The sequence below is a fragment of the Camelus dromedarius genome, chromosome 10, assembly GCF_036321535.1.
Source record: "Camelus dromedarius isolate mCamDro1 chromosome 10, mCamDro1.pat, whole genome shotgun sequence".
In the NCBI taxonomy this organism is placed as follows: domain Eukaryota; kingdom Metazoa; phylum Chordata; class Mammalia; order Artiodactyla; family Camelidae; genus Camelus; species Camelus dromedarius.
In genome coordinates, this window is record NC_087445.1 from 78,156,304 (window position 1) to 78,177,533 (window position 21,230).

Sequence of the window (21,230 nt, forward strand, 5' to 3'; positions counted from 1 at the left end):
TAGGCTCTTGTGTCAGTCCGTTAGAAGTGCGGGCTCGAGATGGGAGGGGCGGGGAAGAAATCTGACCAGTCGGTGCCCGCTATGGCTTCCTGCGCGCACTTGGTAGGCTTTTGTGTCAGTCCGTCAGGAGGGCGGGCCCGAGGCAGGGGCGGGGGAGAAATCTGGCCAACCGGCGCCCGCTGCGGCTCCCTGCGCGCTCCTGGTAGGTCCGTGCGTCAGTCCGTCAGGCGAGTTCAGGGGCGGGCAGGCGGCAGCGGCGGCGGCGGGCGGGCGAGTAGTTCCGGGCGCGCGGCGACCGTTGGTGAGTCTGGACGCTGGGGTCGGGTCGGGTCCGGTCGGGTAGGATCGCGAGTCGGGGTCGCTGGTCAGGGTAGAGGGGTGGGGGCGGCGGGGCGCGCGGCTCCGGGATGCAGGGCGAGGGCACGGCCGCCGCCGTCGCCGCCGCCCGCGGGCCCGAGGGGATTTCTCGGAGCCGGAAACTGAAAGTCGGAGCGGGGCCGGCGCCGGAAAGTTCGCGAACGGCCGGGGCGTCCACGGCGTCCCGGGCCGGGGTCCGCGCGGTCCCCGCCCGCCGCCCGCTGCCCGCGCGGAGCTTCGGCTGCAGTCCGCGGCCCCCACGCCTTCCTGCCGCGGGGGGCCTCCCCACCCGCTCGGGGTTGGACGGGCTCCCGGGCGGCCTGCCCTCGGGCTCGCCGGTTGTCCCTCTGCGCCCGGGGACTCGCCCGCGCCCACCCTGCAGTTCCCGGCCGCGGCCCCGAGCCGGTGGGGTGGACGTCGGGGGGCCTCTCCGGCCTCTTTCGCGCGGGGGAGCCTGCGAGCGGGGCTGGGGCCGCCGCCCTTTGTGTCCGTGGGAGCTGGGTGCCTGTTCGATGCTGGACAGGAGCCCCGAGGTGGATGCGGAGGGGAAGATGAGGACACTGGTCGGAGCACCCGTGCCTCCGGGATCCGGAGAGTTGGCAGCTGCCCGGAGGGATGGAGCCGGGAGTGGGGCGACTCAGAAGGCTACTCTGCGGTCGGGGGGCCAGAGGCTCTCTGGAGGCACGGCGACTCATGATGGGCCGGGACAGCGGAGACCCGGGACAGCTGCGCTTGTGACAGCAGACGCTGCCCCCGGCCTCGAGTCCAGCAGAGCAGGGGGGCGTGCCAGGCCTGACTCCCAGCCCACAGCAGAGGCGCGCAGGCCACGCCTGGCCCTGCGTGACTCAGGGGCCACATGTCATCGGCCAGGACTGCAATGTTTAAGGACTCACAGTTCCTGGCTTTAGGTGGAGGTCCCAGCCAATCCGAAATTGCTGCTTGAGTCTTGGTTTTTTTCCTTCAACAGTTTTATTGCAGTCTAATGTACATACCGCAAAATTCACTTTTGTTTGAATTTCAAACAAAAAAAAATTGTAAGAATCGCTTTTTTGAAGTCTTTTCTAAGGAGCAGAAGCTCCCTGAGCACTCAGCAGCAGTGTCGTCACACAATTGAGCAGCCGCCCCCTCTGCCTCCAGCCCTCAGCCTGGCCCCCCACCCACCTCCGTCCCCTCCCCTCCGTCTCTGCCTCCTGCATAGCCCAGTCCGCTGAGGCTGCGGCTCCCAGAGGCAGGAGCTGGGAGCTGGGCCTCTGTGCCCTCTGGCCCTTTTGCCTGAAAGAGCCCTGCAGGCGCCTCCTAAAACACCGGGGTTGCGCGCGCGCCACATGCCCTTCCAGGGTCGCCCTGTGGCCTAGGTCTCTGCCACCTGAGGCTGCGTTGTGCCGTGTGGCCCTGGTGCGTGGGCTGCATGGGGAGTCGTGCAACCTCGGTCTCCCCAGCTCCACACGTGACCAATGGCAGGGGCCTGGAAACATCTGTGCGGAGCGGCAGGTAGAGTGAAGGTCACGTGTGTGCCTCACTGGATCGCCCGCTCTGGGGAGACAGACAGGAATGTCGTTCCTCTGGGACCTGAAGGAACAGGTTGTTGCAGCAGTGGTTGTAACCTGCGGACCAGAGCACGGTCCAGGAAGAAAAGGCCTCTTGACTTTGCTTTGAGAGTCAGGTTTGGGCCCCTTCCTGGCAGTGAAAAATGCGAGCCCCCACCCCACCAGCATGGTCAGTGCCCCAGCAGGGACTGATCGCAGCAGCCTGACAGGTGGGTTTCCTGGCGGGATGGTGAGCGCACACGAGCAGGGGAGGAAGGTCCAGAGGAGAAAACCCGGAAAAATGACCCACGGGTCCCACGGGCCATGCCAAGAATGGGGTGCATGCTTTGTGTCTGTCCTGTGCTTGAGCCTGTCCTCCCCAAACACCTGCGCTGTGTGTCCACAGGGAGGGCATGTCACTGTACCACCGAGGGGCTGAGCCTTGGGGGTAGGGGCAGAGGCACGTTCAGGAGAAGCTGCCCCCTGGGTCTGGGCTGAGATGTGCCAGCTCTGAGCAGGGTTAGTAGAGTGGAGACCAAGCCCCTTCAGGTCCCCGCAGGTGTTGGAGATGGCATTTGGGGCAGGTGTTGTGGACTTCTGTGATTTGGGGAGGCGAATACGCAGCAGGGGTTGGGGGATGAGGCGGAGGAATGGGGTGCCTCAGGTGTGGGCTCCATGTCTGGGGCGCCCTGCTTGGAGTGGGGCGGGGCAGAAGGGCCAGACAGATGGTGTGGGAGTCAGTGGACGGTGGGAGCCCAGGGAGCAGAGGGCACTCCCGCAGCCCTGCCCAGGCCTGGGCCCCTCCTCCCCGCCCTCCCACTCCTGCCTCCAGGCCTGCAGTGCCCGGTACCAAGGAGAGCGGGGTTGGGGGTGCCCTCACAGGAGGAGGGCTGGCATGGCTCCGTCTTAGCAAGGGCTGTCTCAGGAGGCCTTGCCCAGCGCGGAGACCCCAGGTGGAGCTGGGGATGGCAGAGCAGCCTGGAAGCCTTGAGGCCTGAGGGAGGAACCTGGGTCCTGGTCACGTATTGAGGGGCCTCAGCAGACCCCTGTGGTGAGCCAGCTCACGGTGGCAGTGACCGGGGCCCGACAGGGCATCAAGCTGCAGATGCTTGTGGAGGGCAGAGCCGATGGGCTTCCTGACTGGGTCGCGGTGGGCACGAGGCGAGGTGGAGGCCTCGCGCTCGCTTACCTTCTCCCTGTTGCTAGCCCAGCTTTTAATGAGAGAAGCTGAATACGCTGACAGCTTCCGGAACCAGGCACCAGGCGCTGGCACTGTCAGAAAGGGGACGGCCAGGCGGGAACAGGTGCTGGCATTACTGGGTAGCAGACCGCGTGCTGCCCCGTGTTGTCGCACCGGCCTTACCTGAGCTCCAGACGGCGCGGGCCAAAGCAGGAGTTCGGTGCCCAAGTGGGCCTCCAGGCCTCGGGGCCCACGCACGGCCGGGCGGCACGCGGGGGTTGTGACAGTGCTACCTCCCCTTCTGAGGATTAGTCGCCGATGCCCACGCACCAGGTTAAGAACACTGGTGCCCCGCTGCCCGGTGGCCTCTGGCTCAGTCTTGGTCTCGATGATTTCCTGCAGGGACGGCCCTTCCCCCAGGTCCTCCGGCCCTGCACCCAGGTGGGGTCTCGGCTTGTGAAGGGGGCCTGCAGCCAAGGAAACGGCAGAGTGGCAGTGGGGTGCTGGGCACCCCCACTCTCCTGGGGGGCGGAGGCGGGAGCTAGCTCCAGCCCCCCCTGGGGCAGGTCTTCTGTGTGAAAACCTGTGTTTGAAGTTGCCCTGCCGTTGTTAACGTTATGAGGCAGGGTTACTCTGGATAAACATGTACCGTTTGCCATACGTAGGGATTTCACCATCTTTTTTGACTCTCCAGGAATAGAAAGTCCATCTTTTTCTTGTTGAAATGAGGTGTATGTGCAGCAGGGCGTGCACATCCTGAGCGTGTGGCCGGTGCCCTCCTGTCTCCGCACACGGTCATCCCAGCACCCTGGAAGGTCCCTCACCAACTTTGACCCTTCTCAGTGGAAAACTCCTGTTTGTCTACTCACGTCTCTGACTCCAAATGTCTTTTCACACCAAGCAGTTCTCCATTTCTTGGTGGACACCAACTGGGTGTCCTCCAGTTTAATTCAGCTCTGGTACTGGCCACCGGAGTTAGCACAGACCCCTCATGTGGAGGACTTGGTCCCACAAGACTGCCCTACCCACCTGAGGTGCCAAAGGCAGGACCTCCCATACTTCTGACCAACTGGCCACAAGTTGAGGGCTTCCGTGACCCCTCCTGTGGTTCAGTAATTTGCTGGAAGGGTTCACAGAACTTAAAGGAGTCCTGAGTAACAGCCAGATGAAGAGACACAGGGGCAGGTGTGGGGAAGGGCGCAGCCTCCATGGCCCTCCAGCCCCCACCCTCCCAGCACCTCAGCGTGGTCATCCCAGGCGCTGCTGTGCAGGCCCCATCGTTTAGGGGCTTGTGGGGGCCCCACCATGAAGGCACAACTGATTAAATCACCAGCGATGAAGTCGCTCTGTCTCTCCTCCCCACTGGAGATAGGGGTGGCGGTGAGAGGGGCTCCTGGTCCCCACCCCTCGGGAAGTCCCGGAGCTCAGGTGCTCGGTGTCGGTGTCGGGAGCCAGGAAGAAGACCACGTGTGTCCCGTGTCACACGCCACACCCCGAGCAGCTGCTGCCCCGGCTTCCGCTGTCTTAGACTCACTTTGCCTGTCCCCATACCTCACATATCAGACTGACTGGGCCAATCATCGTTCGTATTTAGTAGAAATGCCATTTTGACAAAGTGTGAGCTGTATAAAGTTAGTGCGTTCGCATCTGGAGCCCGTTGGGGAGTGAGTCAGGTGTGAGGTCGGGGCCGGGCTGTGGGAGCACTTGTTCACGCGCCCAGGCGGGTCTCTGTGAGTGGCTGGAGTCCGTATTTTTTACCATCTCAGCTGAGGGTCAGAATTTAGAAAATAAACTGAAGCTTGGAAGGGCCAGTAGGGGGTTTTAGTTCCAGACTGGAGGCTCGGAGCATCTGACCCTCCCCGTCTGTTCCCTTGAGCATGAAGGACAGCCACAGCCCTGTGTCATCTCGGGGGTGGACGTGTGTGGGCCCCATGGAGGTTCAGAGAGGACCAGAGGCTCACTGTGTCTTCCGCAATTTCGGTGGGCAGCAACGCTTTTGAGCCTCTGTGATGTTTTTCATCACAATTGTTAGGGCTGAAGTGTTTTTATGAGTGTGACTTGAATAAAACGTTCAAGGATTGAAACACTGAGACCTCCCAGGGTATGGCAGGGGCACCGGCGGGCTCTCAGCATCTGACCGCCCTCCAGCCCCGCCACAGAGCCCCGCTGTGTGTGTGGGGGAGCCTTTCCGCTTTTCATCGCTCCAGAAGGAGATCACTTTTGTGGTTCTTTTATGTCCAACAGGAGTAAATTTCGATGGATTAATAAAATGGGCTCAGTGTGCGGCAGAAGCTGTGGTCCATCAGCCAAAAAGTGCTTCTCCCAGGTCAGCCCCCTTCAGGTGGGAAGTCGGGGTGGGACAAGAACGTCTCCCCACACATCTGCTGGGAACTGTTTTTGAAACTGCCTGACAAGTGTCCCCCTGATCCTCGCACCGTGTGAGGTTCATTTTTTATTTTGCCTTCTAGCCCTGCCCGTGTAAACAGGGCTGCAGTCAGAATGCTTTGCGCTTTGTTTTCATTGTATTTAACATTTTATAACAGTTTCCACTTAAAGGAGGTGGCTTTTTTTTTAAGCTAGTGGTACGTAAATAAAAACCTCCCTCTCGTGTAGTTCAGAACCGTGGTTTTTAAACCACTTCATGGTTCATGAAGCCAACTTAGTAGGATGATCAGAACAAAAGATGACAGGAACGTGGGTGGCCCTCACGCAGGCGGGAGTGCCTGCAGGGACCGGAGTTCCCAGGCACAGCCCGGCCGGGAGCTCGCGCTGGCCGGCGCTCTGAGCGCGTCGCTGAGCACTCGGGACTTTCTGTTCACACCTCCACCGAAAGGTCTTAATGTTGGCACCTTGTAGTGCTCACGCTCACACGTCCTGCGGGCTTGCAGGGATGGAGTCCCGAGTTGTCCAAGGGGTGGATGCATCCCAGGGACCACGTGCACGCACGTGTGAGGAGAGTGCGGGAGAGCAGACAGGTGTGCCCGCCGCGGGCAACCTGGGCACATGGCCCCTCTGTGGGGCGGCTGGACGCAAGGCTGTGGGTTGTGCAAACGCCCTGCACGTTGTGGGTGCCCTCAGAGTCAGGCCTCGTACGTGGCAGACCCCACAGCTGTCAAAGCAGCCGGGCTCTGGTGCGCCGTCTGCGCTGTCCCGGGGTCAGGGCCGTTTGGGACAGTACACACGGCCTCCTGCGTGTCGTCGCTGCCCAGGCAGACAGACCCCTGTCCCCTTCATTCCTTCCTGGCTTGAGCGTGCACAGATCCCTGAGCAGACGTGTGGGGTGTCCCGGGGTGCCCTCCAGAGTGTCTCTGAGGTGACTGTTTTGCATTGGGGGCTGCTAGGCGCTCGTCCTTTTTCCAGGGTCAGTGGGTACAGTTTCTTTAACTTTTTTGGGGGGAGGGTCAGGCTTATTTGTCTTTCCAGTGTATCTTTAATGGAGGTGCTGGGGGTAGAACCCAGGACCTTGTGCGTGCTAAGCACGCGCTCTACTGCTGAGCTATACCCATCTTTTGCTTTTCAAGATTGTGGGTGATGAACAAGTCTCTGAACCCGCTCCCCCCACTCGCCCAGCCCAGTTACCTTGCCTTGGGGCCTTTTCAGGGCCTGATGGATGGCAGAGGGTGGCTCTGAAGTGAGAGTGACACTGGCTGCGGGGATGGGTGAGGAGCAGTGGCAGGAAGCAGGCTGTGCCCCTGATCTCAGGGCTGCCAGGTGGGAAAGGGAAGGTCCTGCCAGGCCAGTGTGTTGCTCACTGAGTGGCCTCTGGGACAGACAGGTGCAGGGATCCCGGACTGTGACCGCAGTCAGGGGCAGGCTCATGCCGAGTCTGCGGGTCATGGCAGGCTGGCTGGGGCACAGAGGCCCGGGCTGGACGGCCTTGAGCGCAGCCTGCCGGTCCCAGGGCTGCAGTAGGCGTGTGGGTGCCTGCTTCGCAACGCAGGCAGGCCGCCCCGGCTGCGCCTTGCTTCCTGGACTTGTAGCGGGAGGTTGGACTAGCTCTGCAGAGCGTCGGCCTGATGGCCCAGACCCCCATCCAGGCAGGGTTCCCGGAGGGCTCTCTGGAGCCAGCACCCACGGGCCCTGCGGTGACACGCTGTCCTCTCCCATAGGGCTTGGCGGTTCGCGGGCCGCGGCGCTCATGGCTGCAGCCAGCGTGACCCCTCCCGGCTCCCTCGACCTGCTGCAGCCTGGCTTCTCAAAGGCCCTCCTGGGGACCAGGCTGGAGGACAAGTACCTGTGCTCGGCCTGCAAGAACGTCCTGCGCAGGCCCTTCCAGGCGCAGTGCGGCCACCGCTACTGCTCCTGCTGCCTGACCAGCATCCTGAGGTAGGCGGCGCTGCGGGTGGGCAGATGGGGGCCATGTGGGCGGCCTGCTCCGGGGGTGGGGCGTGATGAGGCATCTTGTGAAAGTCAGTTTCCCTGCTCCTTGTTTTGTTTTTAATTAAAAAAATTTTTTGTTGGAGGGAGGTAATTAGGTTTATTTACTTATTCTTAGAGGAGGCACTGGGGATTGAACCCAGGACCTTATGCATGCGAAGCACCTGCTCTGCCACTTGAGCTGTACCCTCCCCCCTCCTCATTTTTAACATGGGAATGGACAGTGTGAGGTGCCCTGTGACTCCTGCTCCCATTGTGCTAGCCGTGTGAGTCCCCAAGTCCCCCAGAGGGCCCGCCTGGCGAGTGGCCGCCGAAGGGCTGGGAGGTGGGCCCTGGCCCGGTCCTGGGCCTCCGCCTCCGCGGGGCACCCAGACAGAGGGAGAGCTCCGCGCTCACTGTCTGCCGGTGGCCAATGAGCCCCGATCCGTAGAAGGCTCGCGCTGGGCCTCACAGCGGGACCGCCCCCCCCCCCCCCCAGCTCCGGGCCCCAGAACTGCGCTGCCTGCGTGCACGAGGGCATATACGAGGACGGCGTCTCTATCCTGGAGAGCAGCTCGGTGAGTGCGCTGGCGGCGGTGGGCTGGGCAGAGCGCTCGCCTTTCCCTGAGTAGTGCTAACGGCAGAGCGAAGTGGCTGGGGCGACTGTGGGCTCCGGAAGGTCGCGTGGAGAGGCAACCCAGTCCAGCCCGAAGGCTGGTGGGGTGGGGTGCAGGGTGGGTGACGGGGGACAGGGAGGAGGCTGACCTGCAGGGACGCTCTCCCCCAGGCCTTCCCAGACAATGCCGCCCGCAGGGAGGTGGAGAGCCTGCCGGCCGTCTGTCCCAGCGACGGCTGCACCTGGAAGGGGACCCTGAAAGAATACGAGGTAGGGGCCGCCCTGCGCCCACTGGCCTCCTGGGGCTGCCCCCTCCCCCAGAGCCATCTGATGTCGTGGAAGAGGGTGCAGGTCCCCTTAGACCCTGGAGCTGACCCCGTGGGGCTGGTTGGTGTGGCCTGGGGCGCAGTACTCCCCACTCCAAGTCGCTTTGTGGCGTAGGGGCAGGGAGGGCAGCGTGGGCCGGGCCCTGGCGTGGGCCCTGAGATCGCCGTTTGCCTTCGGGAAACTAGCTTTCTCGCTGGTAGGATTTTGTGTGGTCTTCAGACGAGGGCTTTCCTCTCTTGGATGGTGTTGACGCTGGAAGGTGCAGAAGTGACCTGCACACCATCCTGTGGTCACAGGAAGGTGCCCCTGGCCAGCGACGGGCAGTGGCTGCTGTGCGTTCTCATGGGACTTGTCCCCCTGCCAGGTGAGGCTGCCTGGCCCCTGTGTCAGCACCCGGGCACTTCTGCGTGATTGGCTTCCGGCGGCTGGACCGTGGGCATGGAGGCCGCGAGATGCCAGAGCCTGCTTGGGAGGCTGGCCGCTGGCTCTTCTGATGAACAAGTGCCTTTTAAAAGTGACATCTCCAAGGTGCTTGTGCACAAGTGTCCCCAGCAGCACTGTTCCCAGTAGCCGAGTGCCCACCAGCTGGGGACAGGATGAACGAGATGTGGGCTGATCACTCTGTGGAACCGTATTCAGTCTTGAAAAGGAAGGAGCTCACAGGCTGCAGTGAGGACGGACCTGGAGGACGTCATGCTGAGTGAAGGGGGCCTGACACAGAAGGACCGGTCTTGTGGGGTCCACCCCTGTGAGGGTCGTAGAGGAGTCAAACCCATGGAGACAGGAAGTGGAGTGGGGCCCTTACAGTGGGGAGGCTTCCTTGCCGTCCAGTGCAGCCCCGGTTGGCAAGGCTGGCAGGGCTGTTTGTGTGGGACCCCAGCTCTCCTGTGCCCAGAGCTGTCGCAGCCACGGAGAAGGCTCCCTGCCATGGGGTGGGCACTGGCCTGTGACTGAGTCCTGACCCCGGGGGAGGGCCTGTGGGTCTGCAGTTGGGGTCCTGGTTCCTGGCAGGTGTCTCCCTTTGCGCTCCCAGCGCATGCACTGAGTGTCCCTTGTTCCCTTGACCACCTCGACTCTCAGCTGCATTTTGGCTGGAGAACCTGAGGCTGTGTCTGGGAGGAGCCTCTGTGGGCTGGATGGGAACCTGTGCTTTCCTCTGATAGGCGCTGGGGCCTGGAAGCGGAGCAGTTCTGGGCTCCCGCGCCCTTTCCATTCCCTTCCTGGGAGCGGGGCGTCTGAGTCCGTGGACAGAGGCCTTGATGGCCCAGGGGCCACTGTACTGCCCAGGGGCAGGCAGGTGACGTTGAACGGAGGGCGGACCCGGGGTAGGGTCTTTCATGGGAGGGTAGGGAGCCCCTCAGGCTGTCAAGGGGACTGAAAGACCCCTGGGGATGGGTGGGGTGACCCCCCCCCCCGATTCCTCCAGCATTCCTGCCGCCTCCAGGCTGGTGGTGCAAGTGGTGGCTCTGTGGTTCTTGGGGGGGGGGTGCAGGCACGCGGGCTGGAAAGTCCCTGGCTGCGCCTGAGCTCAGGAAAGTCCCTGGGAGGGCGCTCTGGTCACGTGGGGGCGGCACTGCTCCGGCTGCCGCAGCCCCTGATGTGTTGATAAACCTCTCCCGGCTGTAAAGGTCACTGGCTGGGGTGAGAGTGGCCACCTTGCTATGACGGTGGCCCCACTCTCAGCTCTGAGCTGGCACGTTCATCCTTTGGGTTGCTCATAACGGGCGGTGCTGGGAAAGGCTGGTGCTGGGGCCGAGCTGTTGAAAGTGTGGAAAGATGGGGAAAATCCTGCTTAGTCTTTGAATAAGTTTTTCCTCTGCAGTGATGTCTAGTGTTTCTAAGAACTCGGTGATTAAAAACTCCAGTTCAGTTAAAGGTTGTTTGTGGAGAACCTGCCCGGTCGTCATAGCAGCCCCAGGGCTGCTCTTCTGGGAGAGAGGAGCCAGGCTGCAGTGGAAGGAGCAGCAGGGGGACAGGGCCTCTCTTCCGGGCTTCAGGGCTTCAGGGGTGGTGGCCTGGCTGGCCGGGAGGGATGGAGGAAGGGAGGGCCAGGTTACGGGGAATCGCAGCTGCAGGATGAGCAGAGTCGGGTGCTGGGTCCCCCACACGTCCCAGGGAACCAGAGTTAAAATGCTTAGACATTTAGTTTGAACTCTGGTTGAATAAACACTGATGTCTCTGCTCTGAGCGACCTGGCGGGAGTGGGAGCTGAGGGGCTCATCCTGCCCCGTGTCCAAACCCGGGGCAACCGGAGCGTTCTGGGTGTCAGATGCACAGTGGGTGAACGTGAGCGGTGCGGGCCGGGTGGTTGGGGTGGCCCACGCGCCTCACTTTCCAGTCTTCGTTCAGCTGCCCGCCGCTCCCCCGCCAGCGCCTTCGTATGCTTTAATCAGGTCCCGGTAGCCAAGTATCGTTTTTGCTCCACAAGCCATGGCCATTTTTGAGACTCCTCTCTGGTTCGCATTGGTATCTGTTACGTACTCAGTGTGGCCAGGCCAGAGCCCTGTCTGCTGGGAGATTGTGGCTGCCCTGGGGCTCCAGGGAGGCTGTGCTCAGGCTGAGTGTTGGTGGGGTCCCAGGGGCCAGGCCACAAACAGACCTTCGTCTCCTGTTCCTCCCTCTCCGCCGCGCCCTCTGTTTCCGGAGGGTTGTAGAGCTTTGGTCCCCTCGCTCCCCGGCCCTTGGCTACCACGTATCCAGGCCCCACCCTTTCTCACCTCCTAGCCCGCCACCTCCCACCTTCCCCGCTCATGCGCTGGCCGCTCAGGGCCGCAGAAGCAGCGCATTGCCAGCTCTGGGCAGTGAAGCAGCAGCCACGGATGTGGCTGCATTCGGATCTAGGTCTGTATCCCTGACTCGCAAGCTGAGCCTCCCAAGCTGAGCATCAGCCCGTGGCTGGGAGGAGTCAGCACCCTCGCGCTCCTCCCTCCCAGGCCTTGCCCGACCGTCCCAGAGAGCCCCAGGCTTGGGACCCTGCCTCCTGAGGTGTGCCCTGCCCGCCTCAGCTCCAGGAGGGCTGGGTTCCCCCTGGCTCAGCACTCTCAACCTGGCGTGGGGACCCGGGGCTCCTTAGCTTCCTTCTGCTTCTCACTGCGGACCCCACGGTGTCACTCCTCTGCCCTCTGTCCACTTAGAACCTGCTCCCTCTGCTCTCGCCTCTGCAGCTCGTCCCCACCCTCTGGTGGCCCCTTCACTGTCCCCTGTGTCCTGTGGGTGGGGTGCACCCAAGTGGATGTGGCCCTGATCCCTGACCCAGAGCAGGGGTACTGGAGTGGGGGCGGCACGTGGCTGACCGGGGACCCGCAGTCCAGCACCGAGGACGAACCTGGGGCCTCGCAGGCGCAGCGGTGGCCTGAGTCCTGCGTGCGCTCTGTCAATGCCTTGCTCCTTTTGTTGCCAGAGCTGCCATGAGGGCCACTGCCCATTCATGCTGACCGAGTGCCCAGCGTGCAAGGGCCTGGTCCGCCTCGGCGAGAAGGAGCAGCACCTGGAGCACGAGTGTCCGGAGAGGAGCCTCACCTGCAGGCACTGCAGGGCGCCCTGCTGCTCGGCTGACGTGAGGGTGAGGGCCAGGGGCCTCGGCCTGCCCCCGGGGGAGCTGGGTCGGGCCGAGGGCAGGGCCAGCCGCTCTCCGAGGCTGTCGGTGTTGGAGGAGCTCTCGCGCAGTGGGTGGCAGCACAAGGCCATGCCACCCACATCACCCTTTCTCGCTCATGCCACCTTCGCCACGTGCCTGGCTGCCTCGGGCCTCCCTCGGCTCACACAGAACCAGCCCCAGACGCGAGGCTTCATCCGAAAACTCTTCAGAGTGTGTTTCTCAGGCGTTGTGGGTGGGGTGTACATCCGTGGAGCTGTCACATGTTACTGTCGCGCCTGGAATTTCACGTGCTTCCTGAGGTGGCGGGCTCACATGGTGCCCACGTTTTTGGCATCTGTCCGTTGACTTGGTGCATCAGGACCCAGACACCCACTGCTCCCCCACTGTCTGCAGATCTCCATCTTCAGTGGTTCCCCATGGGTGTCTTTTTTTCCTTTTCTTTTATCTGTTGAAGAAGCTGGGTCATTCTGCACTTGGCCAGTTGGGTCCCGAGGTGTCTTTTACACCCGTGAAGCATCAGATCTGGTGAGAGCTGGGCCCAGCCCATCAGGGAGCCTGCCCTGTGCACCTCATGAGGCCCCTCCTGGAGACCTTGGCTGCTCAGGTGCCCCCACCACTGACACTGTGCCTCCTGAGGTTCCTTCCTCAGGCCGGGCTGGCGCTCCCCGTCTGCCTGGCTCCACTGTGCGAGAGTGGAGCGGCAAGGTCCCAGGGCCCTGCCAGATGAGGGGATGCCCTCAACCTGCAGCCCCCCGGTGCCAAGCGGTCTCAGAGCACCGGGGATGGGTGCTGGCCCTCGCGTCACACGGCCTCCTCGGGCTCCGACACACCCACGCGTCTCTTGCAGGCTCACCACCAGGTCTGCCCCAAGTTCCCCTTGACCTGCGATGGCTGCGGCAAAAAGAAGATCTCGCGTGAGAGAGTGAGTGGCCCCTGCAGACCCATGGGCACCTACAGGATGGCCCACGGCTCCAGCAGTTTGGGGGGAGGTGTCATAGGCGTCACCCGTGGGTGAAAGAGGGGGCCGAGCTGGGGAGAGGGGGTGGTGGCAGGGTTCCCCTCGCCTCTTCCTGCCCCCACCCCCTCGCCTGGCACCGCCTCCCTCCTGAAATGCTTGGCCTCGGGAGCTGGAGTCTGGGCCCTGCCAAGTTTGTACGCGCGCGCGCGTGTGTGTGTGTGTGTGTGTGTAGCCGTTGGTGCTGCAGGACGTCCATCTGTGATGGTGGCGTGGGGCGCATCTAGCGTCCTGCTGGGTGATAGCTTCACGGGCATGGCCCCTGCGTCACTCTTGACTCTCCAGGAGTTCATTCCGTGGTGACCGGTGTCCCTCCAGCCCTTCGCGCTCTGGGAGGACGTTCCTCATGCAGCCTGTTTGAAGCCCAGCTCAGCGGCCTTTTCTCAGGAGAGGCAGCTGTCAGCATCCAATGAAGCTCGTTTCTTTCCTTTTGTTTTGAGCTCTTAAGATTGCTCCTTAAAGAGTAATTGTCGGGTAGGTTGTTAGATGGTTACAGCCCTCCACGGTGAAGAGTAGGAAGAGGGCGCGTCTGAGCAGTCGGGGAGGCGCGTGGCCCGAGTGGAGCTCGGGGCTCCAGGACCCGCGCGTCGGCAGGGAGACGCCGTGCCTGACGCCCCGCGGGCCCCCGCACACGGGCGTGCCTGCGTCCAGGCTGGGCTCCGGGGGCGTTGCGCAAGGTGTGCCTGTGACTGAGGGCTTTCTGGCCTCAATTTCATCCGTCTTTCCCACCGGGACCCGTTCATGCCCCTGCCTGCTTGTTGGCATGGCTCCCGGCCTCTTTTTTCTCTCTGCTTGGAGCTCTGTGTGTGTCGGGGGTTCAGCCTTGTATTTTACTGAGTGGTATTTTTGCTTCGTTTCTGTTTTGTTATGGGGAACTGTTCAAGATTTTTTTCACTGATTTTGGATTTTGACCCAGAGTTGAGCCTGTCTTTCCTGCGAGTATAGGTCTGATTTTCTCACATTTCAGGTCCTTGGCGGGTAGAGGTCAGTGGCTGCTCGTCCGCTTCCCCCTACTTCTGACAGTGTCAGTCTGTCTGTCTGCACTGGCCGTGGTGTGACTGGGTCAGAGCCAAGTGTCCGTGCGGCTGGCTGCCATCTGGGTCTCGTGTTCTGCTCTGTTGGTCTTGGTGTCGTGGGCCAGCAGGCCCGTGATGGGTGTCTGCCCCCGCGTCACGCCGCTCCTCGTGCCGGGCTTGGTTGGAGGCCCAGGCTGGCGGCCCCAGGGCCCCAGGGCGTCAAACTCACCTGTGAGGGATGAGACACAGGTTGCTCTCTGGGACAGGCACGGGACAGGGTCTTCAAGGGCATTTGAAATGGCCCATGTGTGGGAGGCTCTCAGTCTGCAGATGCCTGGGCTGTCAGCCCGCTTCGAACCACACACGCGCACCCAAGCAGGTGCATGTATGTTACATGCACGAGCGTGTGCTCGTGCACCGCTGCTTTGGGAACAGGTGGTTGGGTTTCAGGAGGGGTGAGTGACTGGAACAGAGAAGTAATGGCGGTTGACATCAGGCCCTTTAGTTTCAGGACCACGTCAGGACATGTGGCAAATGCCGGGTCCCATGCAGATTCCACGCTATTGGCTGCCCCGAGATGGTGAGTCTGGTTCTGGTGGGGCTCTTGGGGCTGGGTGGGTGCTGAGTTGGTCCCCTGGGAGCTCCCGGTTCCTGAGCAGAGGTTGGCAGACATGACCGCATCCTCCTGGACACAGTCTTCACTCCACCCCCAGCCTGGCTCTCGGGTGGGTTCTGTCCACTCATCCTCCAGGTGGTCCAGGTGGCCTCTGGTGCCCGGCTTGGCCACCTCAGCTGCAGAGGACGCCCAGCACACCGTGCGCCTCCCTGAGGTCTAGTGATGCCCTCCTCTGCCCAGTCCTCCCGCCTCCCTCAAGAGAGCTCCTTAGCTCACCCAGCTGCTCCAGCCAGAAGCCCATTGGTCGTTCTGGACCCTTCCCCTGTGTGTCCCACGTCACGTTCAGTCTGCCTGCAGACAGGTCCCAGACCCTCCTGGCCCACTGCCTCACCTCTGGCCTGCGTGGCCTTCCTGCGTGGTCTGTCCCGGCTGTCTCTGTCCTCGCTCCTCTGCTGGTCCCCAGCCTGGTCGTCCTCCAGGGCACTGACCTTCCCAGGGCCTTGACCCGCCTCCCGAGTGCATGCTCACCAGGCAGCCGCCTGTCCACCTGGCCCTTGCCCTCCTTCCCTGGACTGTTCCTCGCCCCCGAGGGCTGCCTAGAAAGACTGGCACATGGCCTCTGCCCCAGCAATACCCCAGTGGCGTTTCCAGTGCCAGCAGTCCTGGCGGTGTTGTCACTTGGTGACCTGACACTTGGCTACAGTGTCTTGCTTTGTTTTCTCTGCGGATGGTAAATATGGCCAGTGCCCCTCCTTTCCCTTGGTCTGTGTTTGACCTCCTGCTTCTGGGCATCGCGGTGCTAGTCACGTGTCCGGTCCCACGGAGGGCAGGTCATGGACCTTGTTGACCCACCTTCCACGTCAGCGTCCAGTGGTCCCAGGTGGTCCCAGATGCTCTGGGCACTTTGCCTCTTGAGGTTCCTTACTTTCTTCCTTCAGATTTTCTGAGAGTCTCTGACTTTTTCAGACTTGTTGTGGAGGCTTAGAAGAGACTGGGCTGCCAAGTCAGATCTGCACAACAAGGACTGTTTGAGGAAGATGTGTTTCACCCCCTCCCCCCCGCCCCCAGCCGTGGGCAGCTTTTGTAATGGCACGTTCCTCCCTGTCACCTGGAGTGTCGGGAGGTTTGCTTTCCAAACATGATTGAGTTCAGGGACACGCGAGATGCTGGCAGGTAGACGTGCTGGAGAAGTCACTCCCCGTATCATCCTCGCTTTCTGGGTGCTTGGTCCCTGCTGAGGGCCACGCCCCCTCAGGGGTCCCTGGGTCAGGGCTGAACGCAGCACAGTGTCGCGAGCCTCTCCGTCCTGCCTCCCCAGGTGGAGGGCGAACAGCAGCAGGAGCATGAGGCGCAGCATCTCCGTGAGCACCTGGCCATGCTGCTGGGCGCCCTCCTGGAGGCCGGGCCCCGCCCCGGAAACGGCCGCCCCCTCCTCGGCCAGGGCGAGCCGGGTGGCTGGGACGCCATCACGCTGGGCCCGGGGATGGGGCTCTCCGCGGCCGCAGAGCTACTGCAGAGGTGCGAGGCCCTGGAGCGTAAGACGGCCACCTTTGAGAACATTGTCTGCGTGCTGAACCGGGAGGTGGAGAGGGTGGCCGTGACCGCCGAGGCCTGTGGCCGGCAGCACCGGCTGGACCAGGACCGGATCGAAGCCCTGAGTAACAAGGTTTGTGCACAGGGGCGGGGGGCGCTTGCCTGCGGTGCCCGGGCCCCATCAGGCAGGTGCCTGGGCTCAGGGTTTCAGAGCAGCGCCTGGATTTCCAGCACGCTCTCCGCGCTCTGCTGTGCCTCCTGTGTCTGAGCGGAGCCCCTCTCTGAGCCCCGTTCCCTGAGGGACCCGACTCGGGCCTAGACGGGCTGCCAGTGGAGCCTCTTCTCCAACCTGGGGGCAGATGTAGCCGTGGGAATGTGCCTTGTGCTTTGTGTGGGTCCTGTGAGCGAGTTTCCTTGTGAGGTTGAGGGTCTTGTGGGTGTGGAGCTGATCTGAGAGAAACTGAACCGGGGGAAGGCTGGGGCGCTGGGAGAGGCCCTCCCTTCCTTTGGCAGACTAGGGGGGAGGTGGGGGCACCCACACTCCTGCGAGACAGGAGGTGGTCTCCGTGGAGGCCCCGTCTGGCCCGGTGCCCAGCAGGCATGTCCTAACGGCCCTGGTGCCACAGGTGCAGCAGCTCGAGAGGAGCATTGGCCTGAAGGACCTGGCGATGGCCGACCTGGAGCAGAAGGTCCACGAGATGGAGGCGTCCACCTTCGATGGAGTGTTCATCTGGAAGATCTCTGACTTCGCCAGGAAGCGCCAGGAAGCTGTGGCGGGCCGCACGCCTGCTATCTTCTCCCCAGGTGCCATTCTGGAACTTGTCCCCCCACGTTGGGTGCCCCGGGCACCGTGTCCCCCAGGCTAGAGTCTGCCTCCTGCTGAGGCCAGGAGCAGGTGCGCCTCTGAGAGGGTGAGGGGTGACAAGTCCCCCAGGCCGGGCCCTCCCAGCGAGCCGGCCTCCCCTCAGCGCCCCCCGGCTGTGGGGCCACAGGCGGAGTGATGGGGACCAGAAGGAGGACAGCTGGGCGAGGCTCACGTGCTGCCGTTTCTCAGCCTCTCTCGTCCCTGACTGTCGGGGGCGCTTGGGGGGTTTCCTCTGGGCAGTTCTGCAGAGGGGGCCCCTGCCTTCCTGCAAGTCCCTCCCCCGGCGCCCCCAGTGAGGCCCTCACTGTGTGCACGGCGGCCGTCTGGCCGTTGTCTTCCCTGCTCAGCCCTCTCCGGTGATGGACCCCGCAGTCGGTGGGCTGTGCACACATGCCCTTCATTCTAGTGAACCTGCTGTTGGAGTCGCGTGTCCCTAGTCTGGCTGAGCGGGTGCAGGCGCTCCTCCTGTTTGACTTGATGGGGCAGGAAGGGAGGGTCCGGGTGGGCAGGGGCCTCTACTTTGGCAGAGGCTGCCTGGCCTGGCCTGCCTGGCACATCTCAGGCGCGAACTTGGGCTTCAGGGCCCCGAGGGGAGGTGGGCTGCGGAGGTGCCGCAGGAAAGCAGTCAGAAATGCGGTCTGCAGGCCGCCTGCCCGCGGGGTCGTGTCTTGTTACTTAAGAGACAGCTGTCATGGTGTCTGGCAGTTGCTTCTCTCCGCACCCTGTTGGATGTCCGGTGTGTCTGGGCCGGGCCTGGGCCGACATGGCCCCTTTGCCCAGAGCCCCAGCCGGTGGTGCTGACCTGCAATCCTGGCGGCCCCGCAGCTCTGGCTCGCAGCTGACAGCACGGCCAGCGTGGCAGATAGGCAGGGGTCTTAAAGTGCTGCTGCTGATCGTGACTTTTCTTTCCGAAAGAAACTTGTTTTCACTAGCAACTAACTTTGCACACCTGGAGGGAAAAGGCCCCTTCCATGTGTGCCCGGGGCGGTGGTGGGCAGGCCAAGCCTGCAGGCAGGGCTCACCGGTGCCTCCCCCGCAGCCTTCTACACGAGCAGGTACGGCTACAAGATGTGCCTGCGCGCCTACCTGAACGGGGACGGCACGGGGCGCGGGACGCACCTGTCTCTCTTCTTCGTGCTGATGAAGGGCCCCAACGACGCTCTCCTGCGGTGGCCCTTCAACCAGAAGGTGCGTGAGGCTGGGGGAACCTGGGAGGCCCTCAGGGTGGCAGGTGTGGGGCAGGCACCCAGGCTCCGGAGTCACCACGGTGGAGGGCTAGGGCGGCACTCGTTTCTCCGGCCACACCGCCAGGCCGGCCACCGGCCTCACAGCCATCAGGACCAGCAGTCAGAAGTGCCCCCCGGAGACTGTTTCAAAGGAGGGAGCCGTTACCTGGGGGCGCAGCCGTATCCCTTGGAAAGCGGAGCCACTGGGGTGGGGGCTGGTGCTCCAGGGACCAGGGCAGCCGGACGCTGTGACATTGCAGAGCGCAAGCCGAACCCCGCCTCTCCCTGAGGAGTGCTGCCCAGGGGGTGGTTGGGGGGCGGCTGTGTGAGCCCTTTGGTGAGAGAACATCCATTAGTCGGGTGTTGTTAAGAAAAAGCACAGGTGGACGCAGGGCTGTGGTGCTGGGTGTCAGCTTGGGTCCCTGGCGTCAGCGCACAGAAAGCACCAGAACGGGCGCAGGTTGCCGGACAGGGGCTGACGCCGTGGTCCCAGCGCGCAGCAGCCGAGGGGCTTCCCGGCGTGCGGGCCAGCTGGGGCTCACGGGTGCTGTCCCTCTGGGTGCTGTCCTCCCAGGTCACTCTGATGCTGCTCGACCAGAACAACCGGGAGCACGTGATCGATGCCTTCAGGCCCGACGTGACCTCGTCCTCTTTCCAGAGGCCGGTCAGTGACATGAACATCGCTAGCGGCTGCCCGCTCTTCTGCCCCGTCTCCAAGATGGAGGCCAAGAGCTCCTACGTGCGTGACGACGCCATCTTCATCAAGGCCATCGTGGACCTGACGGGGCTGTAGCCACTTCCCCTGCTCGGGGCCATGGCTCAGGAAGGGGCCAATGCGCTGGGCCCGCGCCTCACTGTGGGCGGGCGGGCGGGCGGGCGCCCGCCGAGTTCACGTCCTCCTGGGAAGGGGCTGCCTCCCGGGAGAGGGCCCAGCCCCGGGCTGCGGGAGGCGGGCCGAGGGCCAGCGTGCGCCTCCGGCGGGCGGTCAGTGCGGGCGCTCAGTGCGCTTGGGGTGCCGCAGGGGCGGCCAGGGCCGGTGAGCGGAGGGAGGTGGGCAGCCCCCCGGCCACAGTGAGGGGCCTGTGGAGAGAGGGACAGTCTCAGGCCTGGCTGCCAACCAGGTCAGGCCACCGTGGGGGAGGGCGCCCCGAGTCCTCGGCCCGGCGGCACACGGGGCCACATTCAGCCCCGCCAGGCGTGGAGAAGGCGTCACTAAAACCCTGAAATCCCTGTGGTGAGTGGTGTCTGGTTGGCTCTGGCCTGGGCGGTGGGGACCCTGGCAGGGCCACCTGGCTTCCTGCCCTCCACACCCCGCTGTGTTTCCCCAGCTCCCTGAGCAGTGACGTGGGTTCCCAGACGCTCCACACTCGCTCCTGCGGGCCTTGGTGAAGTCGGCCTTCTCTCTCTGGAGTGCTGTTCGCTGGGCGCGCTTCATCCCTCAGGCCCTCCTAGGGGCTGTCTTTGCAGCAGGGCCACGTGTGCGCCCCCCATTTTGGCCTGCCCGTCCCTTCATGCGGGGACCCCCTGGGCCTAGGAGAACGGCCAGTGGCTTCAGCTGCATTTGGGGACCTGACGAGTGCTGCTGCTCCAGGACAGGGAGCCCCTGACTTGCAGGCAGCGCCCTGACCTCAGAGGCTCTGCTGGGCCCGGGCTGGGGTCTTGGCAGGGGGTGTGGGGCGGGTGCAGCTCCACTCAGGTGCTGGCCAGCAGCTGTCCCCACTGGTCACACTGGTGACCAGGAGGGAGTGACTCCAGAGGCTGGGGTCTTCCCCTCAACGTCAGTCACTTCTCTGTTTTGAGGAGTTAGGCGTAGAAATGCATGGAGAACGGTGAAAAAGCTCCGTGTGTCCACCTCCCAGAACTAACAGACGTGCACATTTTGAATTATGTACGTATTTTAATTAAAAAGAAATGTTGCAGGAAAGTTGAAGTCCTTTCACCCCCTTTCCGTTGTCTCAGCTAAGCTGCCCACGGCACCGTCCTCACAGGGTTCTGAGCTGTAATTTTTGTTTCTGTACGTTTTGGCGGGCACTCGTAAGACGTGTGTATCTTGTGAGCCAACTGGGTCTCATACACCGAGTTCCCTGCAGGCAGCTCCCCCTCCACTTTGTAAAGCCTGGCGTGTTGGCATCCGGCTTGTCACCTCCCTCCATGTCCCCACCCCAGCACAGACCTCCCTGAGGAGGAGTGTTCCCAGCACTGCAGGCTGCCTGCTCCCCCGGGACCCCTGTGGGGGCGGGTCCCGTGCGCCTCCTGGTGGAGTCCCCACTGTTCCCGGGACCTGGGCCTGGAGCGTGTCTTGAACTGTGTGGACGTGTGTGCAGAGGTGGGAGCCTCGTACCATCGGTGCTGGGCCCTCTCCTTTGTCAACAGTGCTGCTGCCGACCGCGTGTTCCAGAAATCCTAACCTTCCCCAGGCTTGAAAAACACTGTTCTGATGGTTTTAAAGTTTTGTTTTTAACGTCCTGGGTTTTTACATTGGAAATTTATTTGTGTAATGGTGTTTGTGCACACGTGTGTATATGTATATATGTATACATATAGATGCATGTATTTTCCATTAGGTCAGTCCAGGTTAGACCAAGGAGATGAGTGAGTTTTTTTCCTTACCCTTAAAATGAAACCACAGTGAAGTGAGAGGAGTAGCAAGGTGCTCACCCGCGGAGGGGCTGGCGGGGGCGGCGCCAGGAGGGAGGCTCGGGGACTGCAGGCAGTGGGGGGTCCTCCATCTAGGGGGCTCACAGAGGCATCACAGAGGCATCGTGATGCGCAGGAGGGCAGGGTCAGGGTTCGGAAGGAGGGAGCAGAGTCCACCCGGATCTGCAGGGGCCACCCCTCTCCCCTCACTGGGAGCTGCCATGGGGACACATCCGCAGGGAAACCAGGGACCCAGGGAAAAGGGGTGCTCAGTTGGGCAACCAGGAGCAGGCCTGGTATGGCACCTGGCCCAGCCCAGGGAGCAGCAGGCCCTGCTCACCTCCAGACGTTCACATAGCTGG

General features: G+C 62.9%; 1 protein-coding gene across 3 annotated transcripts; it reads left to right on the forward strand.

Annotated features, from left to right (window-relative positions):
• The first annotated feature begins 232 nt into the window (after positions 1-232).
• Positions 233-20,692, forward strand: TRAF2 (TNF receptor associated factor 2). Of its 3 annotated transcripts, XM_031450961.2 has the most exons (12): positions 283-301; positions 5,308-5,389; positions 7,173-7,389; positions 7,919-7,997; positions 8,207-8,305; positions 11,763-11,924; positions 12,808-12,882; positions 14,497-14,571; positions 15,926-16,273; positions 16,767-16,944; positions 18,045-18,193; positions 18,806-20,692. In XM_031450961.2, exons 3-12 carry the CDS (start codon positions 7,202-7,204, stop codon positions 19,022-19,024), a joined length of 1,572 nt encoding a protein of 523 aa, XP_031306821.1. In that variant the 5' UTR covers positions 283-301; positions 5,308-5,389; positions 7,173-7,201; the 3' UTR covers positions 19,025-20,692. The 3 variants fall into 3 exon arrangements, with proteins under 3 accessions (XP_031306819.1, XP_031306820.1, XP_031306821.1); XM_031450959.2 differs by lacking the exon at positions 5,308-5,389 and having other exon boundaries at positions 233-301; XM_031450960.2 differs by lacking the exons at positions 5,308-5,389; positions 11,763-11,924; positions 12,808-12,882 and having other exon boundaries at positions 233-301.
• The last annotated feature ends 538 nt before the right edge of the window (positions 20,693-21,230 follow it).